The sequence below is a fragment of the Bos grunniens genome, chromosome 15 (genome assembly GCF_055505025.1).
Source record: "Bos grunniens cultivar Pamir isolate PY7600 chromosome 15, Bosgru_T2T1.0, whole genome shotgun sequence".
In the NCBI taxonomy this organism is placed as follows: domain Eukaryota; kingdom Metazoa; phylum Chordata; class Mammalia; order Artiodactyla; family Bovidae; genus Bos; species Bos grunniens.
In genome coordinates this window covers 38522042-38537975 of record NC_141179.1, presented here as the reverse complement: position 1 = coordinate 38537975, position 15934 = coordinate 38522042, and the positions used below count along the sequence as shown (strand labels likewise).

Below are 15934 nucleotides of genomic sequence, written 5' to 3'. Positions count from 1 at the left end.
TTTTTTTTTTTTCTTTTCTAGATTTCTGGAGGTGGAAGTGGAGTTGATCTTTCAGTGCTAAATGAGGCTCGCAATATGGTGTCAGATCTTCTGGTTGACCCCACCCTTCCTCCACAAGTCATTGCTTCCCTACGGAGTATCAGTAGCTTGATGGGTGCTTTCTCAGGCTCCTGTAGGCCAAAGATGAATCCCCTCACACCATTTCCTGGATTTTATCCCTGCTCTGAGATAGAGGACCCCGCTGAGAAAGGAGATCGAAAACTTCACAAGGTCAAAATACAATAATCAGCCAGCCCTATTTATCATGTTTAATAATGTTTTTGAATTAAAACTGCTCCTTTAAATCTTAGATAAAATAGAATTTCTTTTTAAAGGGCTGGGTTCCTTTATAGTACATTGAGTTGCTTGGGACTTCAGAGGTAGTTATAATTTCAAATAGTTCAGTATGAAGCAAGCTTTCAGTTTTCATTCTGAATAATATTACTGTAATTAGCAGTTATAACTTCATTGGTAACAACTATTTTTTATTATCTTTAAGAAGCAGAGAACAGAAGGAAAATTTATTTTCAGGCTGTACAGCAAACTAGTAGTCAAATTGTGTCATTAATCTATTTTATTTTTTGGAAACCAGGAATTCTTTTTGGACCAATAAAAAAAAAAAAAACGATCATTATAATAGTCATGAAATTCCATAGCATTAAACTGATTTTCACATTTTTTGGAACTCTCTACCTACCCACTGAAGATTACTGTAGCCCAATAGGCACTGATTTTTCCATCACTAGACATGGGATTGATTTTTCTTTAAATATCACTGACTCAAAATAGGATTTCCTTTAGAAAATAATAAGTACTATTCTAAATAGGTATATATTATGCATGTTCAGAGTGCTTTTAATTCTTTTATTTGGCTATCAATAGTCAAATTGATACCTTTACCTGTAGTTAATATCATAAAACTTTAAAAATAGAAATATTAGAGATTATTTTAACTGCTTTGTTCTACTGGTTAAAGAAACTAAGAGAAGATGAAATTCCAATCAGTTAATTTTCATTGTAATAGTGTATACAGAGTTTAGAAAAAGTTAAATATAGTTTTTGGAGACTTTGATCATCAATTCATTTTGTTAATTCTCAGCATTGTTATATAGAAATGTTGAAAAATTAAGTAAGCCTGATTAGGGCAAAATTTTGGTAATTATTGATCACAAATCTGGATCATAAGTAGTTGTGATGCTCTATTTTTAAAGTGTATAGAATAGCAGCTGCCTTATTCAAAACCCAATGGTAGTTACACACATTTTTTTTAAAGCACTCTACCCATGAGAAAAGGATTAATCACAGCATCAAATAGGGATAGCAATAACTTCATCAATAAAATAATTAATACATTTTGAGTTATTAATGGTTTTCATTTGGTATGTTGCTCTTCCTTTATATTTTCCATTGGCATTTGAGGTTTCAAATAGTAATTTTAAAAAGTAATAATTCTTAAAACTGTTAGGCATAAAAATTGCATTGAGGGAGTTCACTGGCAGCCTCGTGGTTAGAATTCCAGGCTTTCACTACTGTGGCTGGGGTTCAGTCTCTGGTTGGAGAACTGAGATCCTGCAAGCCATGCAGCCAGGCAAAGAAATTTTAAAAATCACATTGATATCAGTATTCTGTTTGTTACTATGTTTACTATGTAGAAAAGTGTACTTGTACATTTTAGAAGCATTTTAAACAAACAGGATGCCTAATTGCCTCATTTCCTGAACGAAATCTAGGTAATCAGGTTTATTTCAGTACTCCAATTTACTGATAGAAATAAGTCACAGAAGAATCAGGAAGTAACCCTTATTTCTTTTCTTTGTGTTCTTTTAACTTCTTACTTAAATTTCATATCTACTTTATCTCTGCTTTGGAAAAGAATATAAAAAGCCTGGTGTTACTTAAAAGAGCAAAAGCATTTATGAAAAAAGTAAAGAAAAGGGACTTAGAAGAGATGATTTAAAGTAAATATCTTATATGCATGATAAGAACTAAGAAAGATTATATGGACCTAAATTATAGTCAGAAAGGATGGTACATAAACAACTTTTTCAATGTAAATGTAACTAACATGTTACATAAACATTTTTTTCAGTGTAAATGTAACTAACACTGAATCTTTATAAAATCAACATCCTTGGGAAAACTTAAATATAAGACATATTTATCTCTCTGAGATGGTTTCATGTCTGCTCATAGGGGAAATTCATAAGAAGCAGAAACGGTTTTATGTCAATTTCACTAAAAAACCTATTCAGAGTGGTCAAAAATGGAATATTCTGGGTTAACATTTGGATTAACCAGAGAATATTTTCAAAAATTAGGATAAATATTCTTAATGTGAAAGGTGTTCTGAATTTAATGTAGTCATTAATTCAGAAGCTCAGAACTCTGCAGTTTAGCCTCTATGTACATTAGCATTGTACTTAAAATACAAAAGATTTAGGAAATAGGGCTCATCCCCGATTCTAAGCTTGGCCTCTAAAAGTAGTTTTTTCAGGGTACATCTACTTTTAAAATTGTCAGTTGCTTATTTCTCATAAAACTATGAATAAAATGTACAAAAGAAAAAAATTTTGGTTAAACTATCAGGAATTCAGAAACCAATTTTTAAATAGGAGGAAGGTAAATAAAAGAGCAGTATAGAATGTGATATTTGGAGTAAAACATATTCATTCTGCTTCTCCTATACATGCTAAAAATGTACAGTTGCTCCCTGAATGATGTGGGTTTGAACTGTGTGGGCCCGCTTGTGTGCAGTATCTTTTTCAGTAGTAAATACTACAGTTCTACACCATCTGCGGTTGGTGGAATCCATGGATGTAGAATCTCAGATATGGAGGAAGAACATGTAGGGAGGGCCCGCTGTAAATGACACCTGGATATTCAACTGCATGAAGGATATTGGTGCCCCTAACTCCCAAGTTGTTCAAGGATTAGTTGTACTTTGTACTGATATTTTCATGTACCATCTTTAGCATCACATTTACAGCATGTTAAAGGGTAACAATTTTAACCACTGTTAAATTATTCAACAGGGGCTGAACAGTAGGAATAGTTTACCAACCCCACATCTGAGGAGGAGCTCGGGAACCTCAGGTCTGCCACCTATCGACCAGACTTCTCCAAGGTGGGAACGCAATAATGGCAAACGGCCTCACCAAGAATTTGGCATTTTAAGGTAAAATCCCAGAGCGTTTTCAAGAAGCCTGAATCTCTTACAGCCACTCTGTTTCTGTGAATGAAGTGTGAAATAATTCTGAAAGCCTAAAGGAACCCTGGAAATGTTTTAGGTATAGGACAGCATGGTTTGTAACGTGGCCTGGTAGAGAAACTGATCCTTAAAAAGAAGGTAATCTGCCTTCTCCACCCAAAACAGGCAAGTTGGGTACAAAGCATGCTGGAGACCTAAGAACATGAACCAGGGAGGCAGTGTAAGAAAACGAGAATCGGTTTTAGATGTGAAACTGGGAAAGCCACGGTAGAGGTGGCCAAGTTAGAGGCAGTCGTCATCCACGGCTGAGTTTTCATGTCGGTCAATAGTTTCTGACTTGTGAAAGCAGGAGCACCCCCAAGGTTCACCCCAGATGCTGCCTCAGACGTGAAGTATATCGGTAGCAGGACACTTTCAAGCCCTTTCCTACTGGGGAATTAAGACTACTAATACATTCCGTATCCTGTTGAGGATTTATCTGGAACTAAGCAGTGCTTATCCTGCAAAGGAAGTGCGTCGGTAACTACAGCCAGGTGAGGCTGGGAGATAGCAGGACCTGATCTTCTGAATGTAAGCATATCCATTTACTCTGCAAACAAAGGATTCGGTACTTTGCCTTTTAATGGCCAGGACAGATATTTATCTCCTGTGTGAGTTATAGGCGTCTATGTAGTCAGTTATATAACCATAGTTAATAAAATTGTAATCAATGTAAATTTCCTATTAAACCATTCTTTTAGGACTGAGCATGTGTTGGTCTTTAATAACTTGATCTGTGTAGTTACACATTTGAAACAGTAGGTGGCAGTGTTGGATCAGAGCTATTTCTGTTCAACTGTATTAGCATTTTATATATGAAATATCAGAGAATTGTAATTTTCCAGATTCTTCTGTGATTTATTAATTTGAATCTTCTGCAATACGTTCAACTAAATGAAACTGCATTTTTGTAAAAGAAAAACAGTGAAATGATATATAAAACAAGAATGGATTCAAGTGTGAAGAGAACGTCACAGGAAAATGAGCTTTGGTCCAAAGCTTGCCCAGAGCTTAAACATGATAATAGTTTTTGTTGCTGTTGTTTGTTTGTTTTTTTTTTATAACGGAAGCAGGATATGACGAAATAAATGACGTTAGGAACTGAAAATACGACAGGTATTTCTTAACCCTGGGAGACATCATCTTGAGAATAGTTTTGAGTTTAAGAAAGAATGATGAAAATGATTCTATTTTTTCATCTTTCCGTCACACTGACGTAACAGCAACGCTTTTAAAATTAAATGTCTGATACATTGAGTTAAGGTTATTTTTATCCTACTGCCTCCACATAATCGATAATAAAATAGAAACATGGTCCAAGGAAAACTAATTTTTATATGAACATATCTCAGAATTAAAGGTAAATGCAGGCAGATTCAATATATTTACTTAATATTCATTAGAACAAAATTATTATGCCTCATAAAAGATTTAGAACTTTAAAGTATAAAGTAATTGGTGGTATTATGAAACATCTCCTTTAAAGAGGCGAGGTTAGAAGGAATTTTTCTAGGGTGCAGAAGCTGAAGCTGCTCTGTAATGAATCTCTAAGTGTACTCTGAACATAGGGTAAAGGGGAACATGTGAAGCATTTACAAGCCTCTTCCTTTTGAAATTCAAGTCTCTGGATCAGTGCTGTCCAGTAGAGATGTCACGATGGGAATGTTTTATAGCTGTGTGTCCAGTTTGGTTGCCGCCAGGTATGTGTGTCTGTTGATCACTTGAAATGTGTCTATCATGACTAAGGAACTTAATTTAAAGTTGATTTGATTTTAATTAGTTAAAATACAAAGAGCCATACTCAGCTGTCATACAGACCCAAACGGCAACCGTATTAGACCGCATAGCTATAGATCTTTAATGTATGGTGACGTTTTGTTTGGGGACCTTCAGGTTTTAGAAGCACAGAACTAACAGGCTTGTGACTGAACTCATGAGGCATTTGTTTCAAATTTATTAGAGTGCTCCAGAATGGAGAGCACATTTCCTGGTTTTGATATGAATGTAGCTCTACATTCTGATCATAAGCTTCTCTATGATTTTAAATGACCCTGCCCATGATTTCAACATGATGTAAATATTGAACCTCTTGTTCCCTGAAACTGTGTCTGAAACCTCATTTCTCATCTCTCCGGCTGCTTTTCCCTCTGTTACTGTTATTCTGTCCTCATTTCCTGGCACAGTGCTGGCTGTAATCCTCTCGTTTTGTGGTTGCTTACAAAACTGATCTACCTAGAAAACCTTGGTGTTGTCTTTACATCCTGTTGCCTTACTCTACAGATAACAGCTGTCACGTCTAATCTCCAAAGCTTGTTACCATTCTGTTCCCTTTTCCCTTTATCACTTTGCCTACATTATTTCATGCTTTCATTATTGCTTATGTGGGCTGTTGAATTATCCTTCCCATTTCTAATATTCTTCACTACCCAATCCATCTTCTACCTTCCACCACAAATTGTCCTTAAACAAAATTGTAATTTTGTTTCATAATTACATACGAATAACAACATATAACATATATATATATGTTATATATATAACATATATATAAATAACATAAATAAATAACATATAACATATATAAATAATAACAAAAAATTGTTATTGTTTCTTCTAATCATTAAGTTTTTGAACCTTTATCGTGCCTGTAGAATACTGTCCCAATTCCTAGCCTGAGATTTGAAATTCTGTTAATCCCTCATGACAAAGCTACACCCTTACTTAGAAAAATTAAACAGAGATAGATGAGCAGTCCCTCAAAGAGGAGTAGAAAAATGGTTTGGGGAGCTCTCTACATGAAAATAACAGGCACATAAGTTGTGTTAGAGTCTTCCTTAAAGAAGACACTTCCTTGAAGAGGAAACTTCATTGAAGTTTTCTCGTAAAACTTTTTTAGTTTCACTCCCTTAGAAAATTAAGCTGAATTATACTTTTTAGCTGCCTTATTTGTGTAAAGTGTAATACAGGACTTAATTTTGCTTTTTTTTTTTTTTTTAATGCTTTGCCTGGAGAAAAAAAAAAAAGTATTATAAACTTTGTGATAGGTATACTAGGCAAAACATAAGAAGAGGTAGTTCTAGTTGAACAGCCGCTGTGTTACCTATTCTTCTTGCCACTGTTCATCTCGGAGAGTACTTGAGAGGTTAATTAAGAAGGCCATTACTTTTTAACACTAGAATAACTCCAGTATCACTTTCATTTATCTGAAACTCCAGGCAAGTTAAACTGTTTGATATTCCCTCTGTGCACATGTGTGCCCCTCTACCTAGAATAGACCTCTCACCCTTACTTCTGTGTGTCCTTAAAGACTGGGCTCAGATGTCACAGCTACAGAGTAACACCCTGACACCCCCTCCTTTGTTCTCTAAGGAAAAGTAATCTGTTTTGCCTCTGAGTCTCCTTAACACATTTTCTTTGCTCTTTCATGGAAATTTTCATTTCCTACCTGTTTTAGACATTACGACCCTTCTGAGACCTGCTGGACTACTGTGAAGAGTTTGGGATTACATTAGATCTTTGAAGATAAAAAGCTGCTTAACAAGTATCCTGCAGGAGTATGCTATCCACATGACACTGGATACTGTTTTCTGCTTCAGTTTCAGACGTAGGATGAAGTTTTGCTGGTCAGGAAATTCCAGCAAGGTTGAATTTATGTTTTGAGTTAGCTGACAGTTGAATTATCCAGGCACAGCGTTAGTATCTAGAGTTGAAAGCTTGGCTGAACTGTTGTCCATGGACTGCTGGGACCCAGACCCTCCCTGTGGACAGACGGTACAAATTCAGAGCTCACAGCCCATTTCCTTTGAACAGATTTTCCCTGGGGAAACACAGGCAAATCCCATACCAAAACTTTGAGGGCTATCAGCTGTAGGTACTCCCACACCAAAGAAAGAGGCTTGCCTTTAACCTATTCTGATTCATCATTCATCATGGAAAGTGCTCTTTAATTAAACCTAATAATGTTGCCTGGCAATAGTATGTCCCCTAAATAATGTACTTGGGAACCAGCTTCTCAATTATGTGTCTCATAATTTATTAGCGAATTATACTAAAGCCTGGACCCTATTTGAACTGCAGAGATTCAAGACAGCTAACTGGTGTCATCCCACTCAGTTCTTAAGATAATGACTCTGCAAAATCTGGACATTGTACAGCCAACAAGTTTTTACAGCTACTTAAAAAATAATAATACATGAAGTGATATAAACCTTGTCAAGGTAATTTGCATTGATTGTCTTAGAAATCAGCTGTTAATATATGGTTTAACTCTATGACCATAACATTTGACATCTCTTGCAATGTAATTCTGACTTTAATCATCTTCCTGCCAACTATTAATAATCACTGGGACTCCTAGCCTATCTTGCCCTCTATTTTCTTCAGTATTGTTTTATATATCTTATTACAGTAAATATTTATCTGGTTTTAGGCAAAGAATTAATGGGATGATTATGGAACTGAGCTGAAAACCTGTAATTTGACCTATACTTCTCAATTCTAAACAACTAACCATTTTAATTACTAGAAGACACCCCCTCCTCGCCCCCCGTTCAGGTAGAAGACTAGGGAGTGTGCTTCAAGGCTCTTCTGTGAAGGAGAAAAACCTGTCTTTGTTTTGAATATTAATAAGGAAGTAGGTGTTGGTAGAGTACACAGATTGTTCTATTTGAATATTGCCCTGGGTGGCATTGCTACTCTTCTTTCCCCATCTCTCCCACTCCTTTTGAAGGCAATGAATATTCAAATACAAAGAATGATTGCACACTGGTAGGGAGATGAGTTTATTGAGTGTTATTATGTACATACTGACTCTTTTTTAAATGCTGTGAACAAATTATTATTACTATTAGCTTGAGCAAAAAAATTACAAAATCTAGTGGAGAAGGAAATGGCAACCCACTCCAGTGTTCTTGCTTGGAGAATCCCAGGGTCAGAGGAGCCTGGTAGGAGGCCATCTATGGGGTCACACAGAGTCGGACACTACTGAAGCGACTTAGCAGCAGCAGCAGCAGAGGCTAGATGTTATCGTAGAAGTTCTTTATTCTAAACCTCTAATTTTAACAGATGGAGAAACACACAAAAATAACATCAGAATTGTCTTGTGGAAAGAGCATACACTTCAGAGTCAGAGAAATTTAAGAGTCAGAGAAATTTGAAGTTGAATTTTATCTCTGCCACTGTGAATTTTAGCTTAACACAGTACTAAGCCTCTCAAAGCCTCAGGTTTCTTATCTAATAACAAAGTGGTTCAGATGACTAAAAGAGATGAAGTATGCAAATTACCTAAAATAATGGATGATACGTAATATTTAAAATAGTGCTATTATTTTTATAATTTTTATTCACGAAAATTTTTCTGTTGATAAATTGGTTGCCAACTGTTTTTACAAGCCTTCTGTTTGTTATCCAGAATTTTTTTCTCTCATAAGATTATAAGACAAACTAGATTTAGAGAAAAAGGCCCAAAGAAAGCCCCAAAGCAGGAGTTAGCGAAAGAGTCCGTTCACTCAGAACTGGAGAGAGAAAAGATCTGTTCTCTTGAAAAGTGAGAATAGCAATCTAAAGACAAGATCATTCATTTAATCCAGTAATGTCTCCTGAACACCTTTACCAGGCACTGACTGTGCTGTATCCACAACTGAATGAAGAGGTGTATCTTATGGCCCCTGAAAGGAATTCACAAGTTAGTGAGGCATAAGAATCTGTGAACACTGAAACTGTAATATGGTATGGATATATATAGTAACAGACATGGACAAAAACCTCTAAGGTCACAGAAAAATAGATCTTTCTTGAGTAAGGGTATGGGAGTACACAAAAAATGGAGTTGGAGGGAGGGGGAAGCTTACTGAGAACTCAGCCTATACTAACAAAATGTTGAGTGAAAAATAAAGACTCGAGATTTGTTCTTAATCCTGTGGCAAATTGCCCACATCAGCGTTGACTAACAGAAGAAAACAGGCTAGTGAATATCTAAGAAAGGAAGTACTATATGTATGGCCCTCGGCCAAGGGCTTTAAAATATGTAATCTTAAAATGCATTTTATATATCAATTGGTATACTGTGATTGCTCACCTATATTTAATTTCTTCATAAGAACCCTAAAACCTACAATAAATATTTCAGTTACAGGATATGACTGTGTTAATGGGCAATCAATTATCTGTGCAGAAGGGGAGCAGAAGATGGTGAAAAACTGTATGTTTTAGGTCAGTAATTGTCAGTGAGGTCCCTGGACCACCTAAGCACTTGTCAGACATGCCAATCTGTGACCTTTTCCCAGACCTATTGAATCAGAAATCTTTGACTCTGAAGTGTATTTCACCAGTCACTGGTGAAATCCAGTGATACGGATAACCTGCTTCTTTCCAGGGTTCAGCAAATTACAGCCTATGGATCTAATGAGGCCCATACCTGTTTTTTTGTCAATAAAATTATATTGAAAACCATGATTATACTCATTTGTTTATCATTGGTTAAGGCTGTTTTTATATCGCAGTGGCAGAATTGAGTAATTGCAGAGACCTTATGGCCTGCAAAGTCCAAAGTAGTTACTACTCGGTTCTTTACAGAAAAGTTTGCTGGTGCCTGGTTTACTCTGGATGTATAAGCAGATATTTGCTAATGAATTGAAGACCATAAGGAAAAAATGAATTTTTCATGTTTTTAAAAATCTTAACCTGTTATCTTTCCCTTTTAGTCAAGGATGCTATCTAAATGGGCCTTTTAGTTCAAATCTACTGACAGTCCCGAAGCAAAGGTCATCATCTGTATCGTTAACTCACCATGTAGGTCTAAGAAGAGCTGGTAAGAAATCATTCTTTGTGACTTAAATATGGGAGGTCTCAAACTATATGGTAGTGCAAACTTTTCATTACCTATTAATAGCTGAGAATATATTTTCTCAGATACGAACAGAAACTATTCTTAGCTGAGAACAGGGTTTTAATTACCTATTCATAGATGAGATGGTTGGATGGCATCACTGACTCAATTTACATGAGCTTGAGCAAACTCTGGGAGATAGTGAAGGACAGGAAAGCGTGGTGTGCTGCAGTTCACGGGGTCGCAAAGAGTCGGACACGACTTAGCAACTGAAGAACAACATTCATAGCTAATTTTGAATACCATTTTATGTGTTCTGAGTTAACATAAAACTAAGCAGTTTGGGTTGGCTATTAGTTGACAATTTGCTCATTCGTTAATTTTTGAACATATACTATGTATCAGGAACTTTGTTAGACACTAAGGATTCAGGGATAAAATATAGAACTATTTAACCTGAATAGTTGTAGACAAAGAACAAAGGAAAACCCTCAGTAAAGGGCATTCTTTTGTAGCATGGTCATTGTAGAGGGAGAAAAAAAAAACTTAATATGAGAGTAGGAAAAATCCTGACTGTATCCTATATCCTAATAAACCAAAACAAAGCAAAGTGAAAGCAAAGTCGCTCATTCGTGTCCAACTCTTTGCGACCCCATGGACTGTAACCAGGCTCCTCCATCTGTGGGATTTTCCAAGCAAGAGTACTGGAGTGGGTTGCCATTTCCTTCTCCAGAGGATCTTCCTGACCAGGAATCAAACCCAGGGTCTCCCGCATTGTAGGCAGACGCTTTACCATTTGAGCCATCAGGGAAGATATATCCTAATAAGCCACCCTTAATAGAATCTTTGGGGGTGAGGTGGGGGCTGTTAATTGACATATTGTTTTAGGTGTACAACAAAATGATTTGATGTTTGTATATACTATAAAATGATCACCATAATGAGTCTACTTAACATCTGTCACCATAGTTACAAGTTTTTTTCTTGTGATGAGAACTTTCAAGATCTATTCTCTTAACTTTCAAATACACAATACAGTATTATTAACTATAGTCACCAAAGATGATGAAATGGCATATTTAAAGTATTGCAAAAACAAAAATTGCCAACCTGAAATTCTTTATCCAGTGAAGATATCCTTTAAAATTTAAGGTGAAATAACAAGTTTTTTTATACAAAAAAAGGTAAAATGTATTGCTTGTAGATGTGCACTACTGAGAATTTAGCAAAGAAAGTTCTTTAGGAAGGAGGAAAGTGATCCACATTGAAGCATGGATCTGCAGGAATGAATGAAAAGCACTGGGAAGCCTAAATATGTGGGTGCATGAAAACAATGACTCCCTGCAGTTTGCATAATGTATAAAGAAGTATATGGAAACAATGGCATAAAGGGTGGGGAAAGGGGTACATTGGATATACTAGCAGTGATTGAAAAGTACTAAAAAGTTCTTAAACTTAAAAGAAACTAATACTTCAAAGATGTACACTGTAATATCCAGTGTGACAGTCAAATAAAAAAAGTGTTAGTTGCTCAGTCGTGTCCAGCTCTTTGCTACCCCATGGACTGTAGCCCACCAGGCTCCTCTGTCCATGGAATTCTCCAAGCAAGAATACTGGAGTGGGTTGCCATGCCCTCCTCTAGGGGATCTTCCTGACCCAGGAATCAAACCTGGGTCTCCTGCACTGCAGATAGATTCTTTACCATCTGAGCCACCAGGGACAAAAATAGGAGCAAAAAACTAAACTGTTGCAGAATTTTGGAAGTTAACAAAGGCCAGAGAACACACTAGAAATCATCTGTACAAGAGAAACTAACTACTGAACCTTGGTGAGGCATTGGGTTCTGTGACAATTTAATTGAAAGCAGTTCCCAAACCCTCTCTCCCCAGCTCGGTGGTACTACAGCTAAAAGCCACTAGCTTTGCAGTCATTAGAGTCTGACCTCTTTAAAAACTGCATTAAAAGCAACAACCTGAGAGTACAGTAAATGTTTTGTCCAAACTCACTGGAAAAAGTCCTTGTTCCCAGGTTGTTGTGGATAATTCATTTGACTGAGAGCTCAGCTCTTCAGAAAAATAACAGCAACAAAAAACACCCACACCCTCTGCCAGTAACATTTTGAGTGGGTAAAGCTGTGATATCAGCTGAGGCAAACAAGAACTGACTGGAAATTTAAAAGGAAATCCTGGACACTAGATGACCACAGGAAAGTGAAAAGCTCTGGTATATTCCTGAAGATCTACTAGGCTGAGCACATTTTCAGGGCTGTGCACATGCTCAGGAAAGATCTGTGAAAGAAGGCCCTGGTGGCTCCACCTGTAGCTGACCTTGAAGTGCTGCACAAGCAGGAAGTAAAAGCTAAAGCTGTTTTGTAAACTGCCTGGAAATTTGAAGTTGTAACTTTTCAAACATATTCTCATCAATAGATGACGACACATAGGCAAGACATTTAAAGAAATTTTCTGTCTCAACTAAATCATACTGACCCACGGGTGACTCTAAGAAGTCAAGCATAAATCAAAGAGGAAAGGGGGAAAAAAGGCATCAGAGCACTCAGTGGCTACACACCTCAGTGAAAAAAAATCTACATTATGAGTTCAGGAGATCACTCAATGAATAGTCAGAAATAAAATGAACAAATACAAAATAAGCCACATAAACCTTGAGGGTGGGAGAGATCTGATACTAGAATTGTTACAGTATAGTATCTAAAATGTCCAGTTTTCAATTAAAAAAAAATTATGAAGCATGCAAAGAAACAGGAATTTTTTGCCATGTAGACAATGAAAAACAGCCAACAGAATTTCCCTGAGTGAGCTTGGAGTTTGGATTTAGCAGTGGCTTTGAATTTGCTACCATTATATCTTTAAAGAACTTAAGGAAACCATAAAGTAAGAAGAGTATGACAACAATATCTCACTAAAGAACGAATTTAAAGAACTAGAAATTATATGATAAAATTATAAAATAATTTAAATAATTATAAAATAGTCATCACTTCTACTCAATATTGGGTTAGAGGTCTACCCTGAGAAGTTTAGGTAAAAACAAATGAAAGGAAGATGTAAAACTATTTGCAGACAACATCATCCTATATTTATAAATCCTAAGAAATTCCTTAAAACCTATTACAACAAATAGACAAATTAATCAGTGTGGCAGGATACAAAATCTGTATGCAAAAATCAGTTACATTTCTATATACTAGCAATGAACAGTGCAAAACTGAAATTAAGAATTCCATTTAAAGTTAGCATCAAAAAGAATAAAATGCTTTGGGATAAATTTAGCAAAACAGTGCAAGACTTGTACACTGAAAACTATAAAACGTTGAAATTAAAGAAGACCCAAATATGATTTTGTTGTTGGTACTGCACAGCATGTGGGATCTTAGTTCCTCATCCAGAGACTGAACCTGAGCCCCCAGCAGTGGACGTGTGCAGTCCTGTCAGGGAATTCCCAGATAAATGGAAAGATATCCCATATTCATGGATCAGAAGACTTGGTGGTGTTAAGAGGGCAATAGTCCTCAAATTGTTCTAAACTTAGTACAATCCTTAACAAAATCTGTGCTGGCTTCTTTGCAGAAATTTGACAAGCTGATCCTAAAATTCATGTCAGAATTCAAGGGACCCAGAGTAGCCAAAACAATCTTTAGTAAAAAAGAAAAAAAAAATGGAGATTCATTCACACTTATAAATTTAAACTTGCTACCAAGCTGTGGTTATCAAGACACTGATTGACAGTGACACTGGCCTAAGGATATTCCAAATCAATGGAGTAGAATTGAGAGTCCAGAAATAAACCCTTACACGGTCAACTGATTTTCAGCCAGCGTGCCACAGTAATCCAGTGGGGAAGGAATAGTGTTTTTAATAAATGATGCTGGGACACCTGGATAGATACACATATGAAAAAGAGTGAATTTGAACCATATCTGTCATCATACTCAAAAATTAACCTAAAATGCTCATAAACTCAAATGTAAGTATGAAACCATAAAACTTGTAAAAGAAAACATAAGAGAAAATCTTTGTGACTTTGGATATTCTTAGATATGACACCAAAAGTACAGTGCATGAATGAAAAAAATTTATAATAGGAATTCATTAAAATTAAAAACATTTGCACTTCAAAAGACACCTAAAGAAAGTGAGAAGACAATCCATAAGATGGGAGAAAATATTTGCAAACTATAATTTGAAAATGAACTTGTGTATTCAGAATAGACAAAGATGTCTTCAGTTCAGTTGCTCAGGCATGTCCGACTCTTTGCAACCCCATGGGCTGCAGCATGCCAGGCTTCTCTGTCCATCACCAACTCTCAGAGCTTGCTCAAACTCATGTCCATTGAGTCGGTGATGCCATCCAACCATCTCATCCTCTGTTGTCCCCTTCTCCTCCCTCCTTTGATCTTTCTCAGCATCAGGGTCTTTTCCAGTGAGTCAGTTCTTCGCATCAGGTGGCCAGAGTCTTTCAGAAGACATCTTACAACTCAGTAATAAAAACACAAATGATCTCACTAAAAAATTGGTGAAAGATTTGAATAGATGTTTCTCCAGAGGAGTTATACCAGTGGCCCTTACCCACATGAAAAGATACTCAGCATTATTAGTCATTAGGGAAATGCAAATCAAAACCACAGTGAACCATGACTTCACACCCACTATGGTGTCTATAATTCTCAAGGCAGTTTAACAAGAATTGGAAAAATATTCAGAAGTAGGAACACTCATACATCATTGATGGGAAAGTAAAATGCTACTGTTACTTTGGAAGACAATTTGGCAGTTCAGTACTTGAATAGAGAAATAAAATTGTGCTATATTCATACATACAATTTTATATGTCATTCAAAATGAGTGAACATGTGAAATATCTTTTAAAAATGTTGAGTAAAGTAAGCAAGGCATAAAAGCATTTATACTGCCTGATTCCATTTACAAAGTTCAAAGAAAGTGCAAAACTAATCTAAATTGTTAAAGAGATATATATGTGGTACAAATATAAAGAAAGACAAGAAAAACAGTACCATAATGTCAAAGTAATGCTTTCCTTTAATGAAAGGACTGAGAATTAGATACTGGACATGGGTTTCTGATCTCTGGCCATGTTTTATATTTTAGCCTGAGTGGTGAGCATTCCTGTTATAACTTTTCTGTACGTTATATTTCACAGTTTAAAAGGTTTAGAATAAAAATGGTGACTCTGTATTGTAGAAAGTATTTCTTAAGGGTTGCTAAGGGTTTTCAGTACCATTCTGTCCTCCTCAAAAGCTTTTCTACATTATATCAAATTTCTACCCTAAAATTAGTTTATCCTTTATTCTTCTCAGCCTGTTTGTCAGAGTTTTGGACACTCACTAGGAGAATCCCAGGGATGGCGGAGCCTCGTGGGCTGCTGTCTATGGAGTCGCACAGAGTTGGACACGACTGAAGCAACTTAGCAGCAGCAGCAGTATAATTAGAGAAAAGAATGCTGAAAATTGGAACTTTAGTCTCCAGTTAATAACTAACATTATTTTGGCAGGCAAGATAGTTCCCCTCTCTAGTCCTCAGTTTCTTCTTCTGAAACATTTAAGTGTTTGACTAGATTATTTATAAAAATCTTTTTTTCAGCCCTAACATTATATGAAATTATAGGAGCCTCTAAACAGGTCAGTTTGATAGAACAGCAGCGGCAGCCCTGCATATGTAAAATGCAAATGCTGTTTAATACACAGGGTTATTATGAAGATTAAATAAAAGAACACACATTGTATTTGTCAGGGTTTTCCAGAAAAACAGAACAGGATGTTTGTGCATGTGTATATAGCCATACAT

The 15934-nt window shown here is 36.1% G+C and overlaps 1 protein-coding gene and 1 long non-coding RNA gene across 6 annotated transcripts in view; one reads left to right on the top strand and one right to left on the bottom strand.

The window, feature by feature from the left end:
• PDE3B (phosphodiesterase 3B) overlaps nucleotides 1–15934 on the top strand; it is a 167877-nt gene that overhangs the window by 113086 nt on the left and 38857 nt on the right. For 3 of the 4 annotated variants that reach the window (XR_015142034.1, XM_086339872.1, XM_086339873.1), the window contains exons 3-5: nucleotides 22–270; nucleotides 3072–3214; nucleotides 9988–10094. Coding sequence is in view for 2 of the 4 variants with exons in the window: in XM_086339872.1 (XP_086195998.1) it covers nucleotides 22–270; nucleotides 3072–3214; nucleotides 9988–10094 (499 nt within the window). In the remaining 2 variants the exon portion in view is untranslated. The remainder of the gene's footprint in view (nucleotides 1–21; nucleotides 271–3071; nucleotides 3215–9987; nucleotides 10095–15934) is intronic. The other variant, XM_086339875.1, reaches the window with a different exon arrangement.
• LOC147357693 (uncharacterized) overlaps nucleotides 13496–15934 on the bottom strand; it is a 49975-nt gene continuing 47536 nt past the window's right edge. The window contains exon 3 of one of the 2 annotated variants that reach the window (XR_015142036.1): nucleotides 13496–14606. This is a non-coding gene — a long non-coding RNA (uncharacterized LOC147357693). The remainder of the gene's footprint in view (nucleotides 14607–15934) is intronic. The other variant, XR_015142035.1, reaches the window with a different exon arrangement.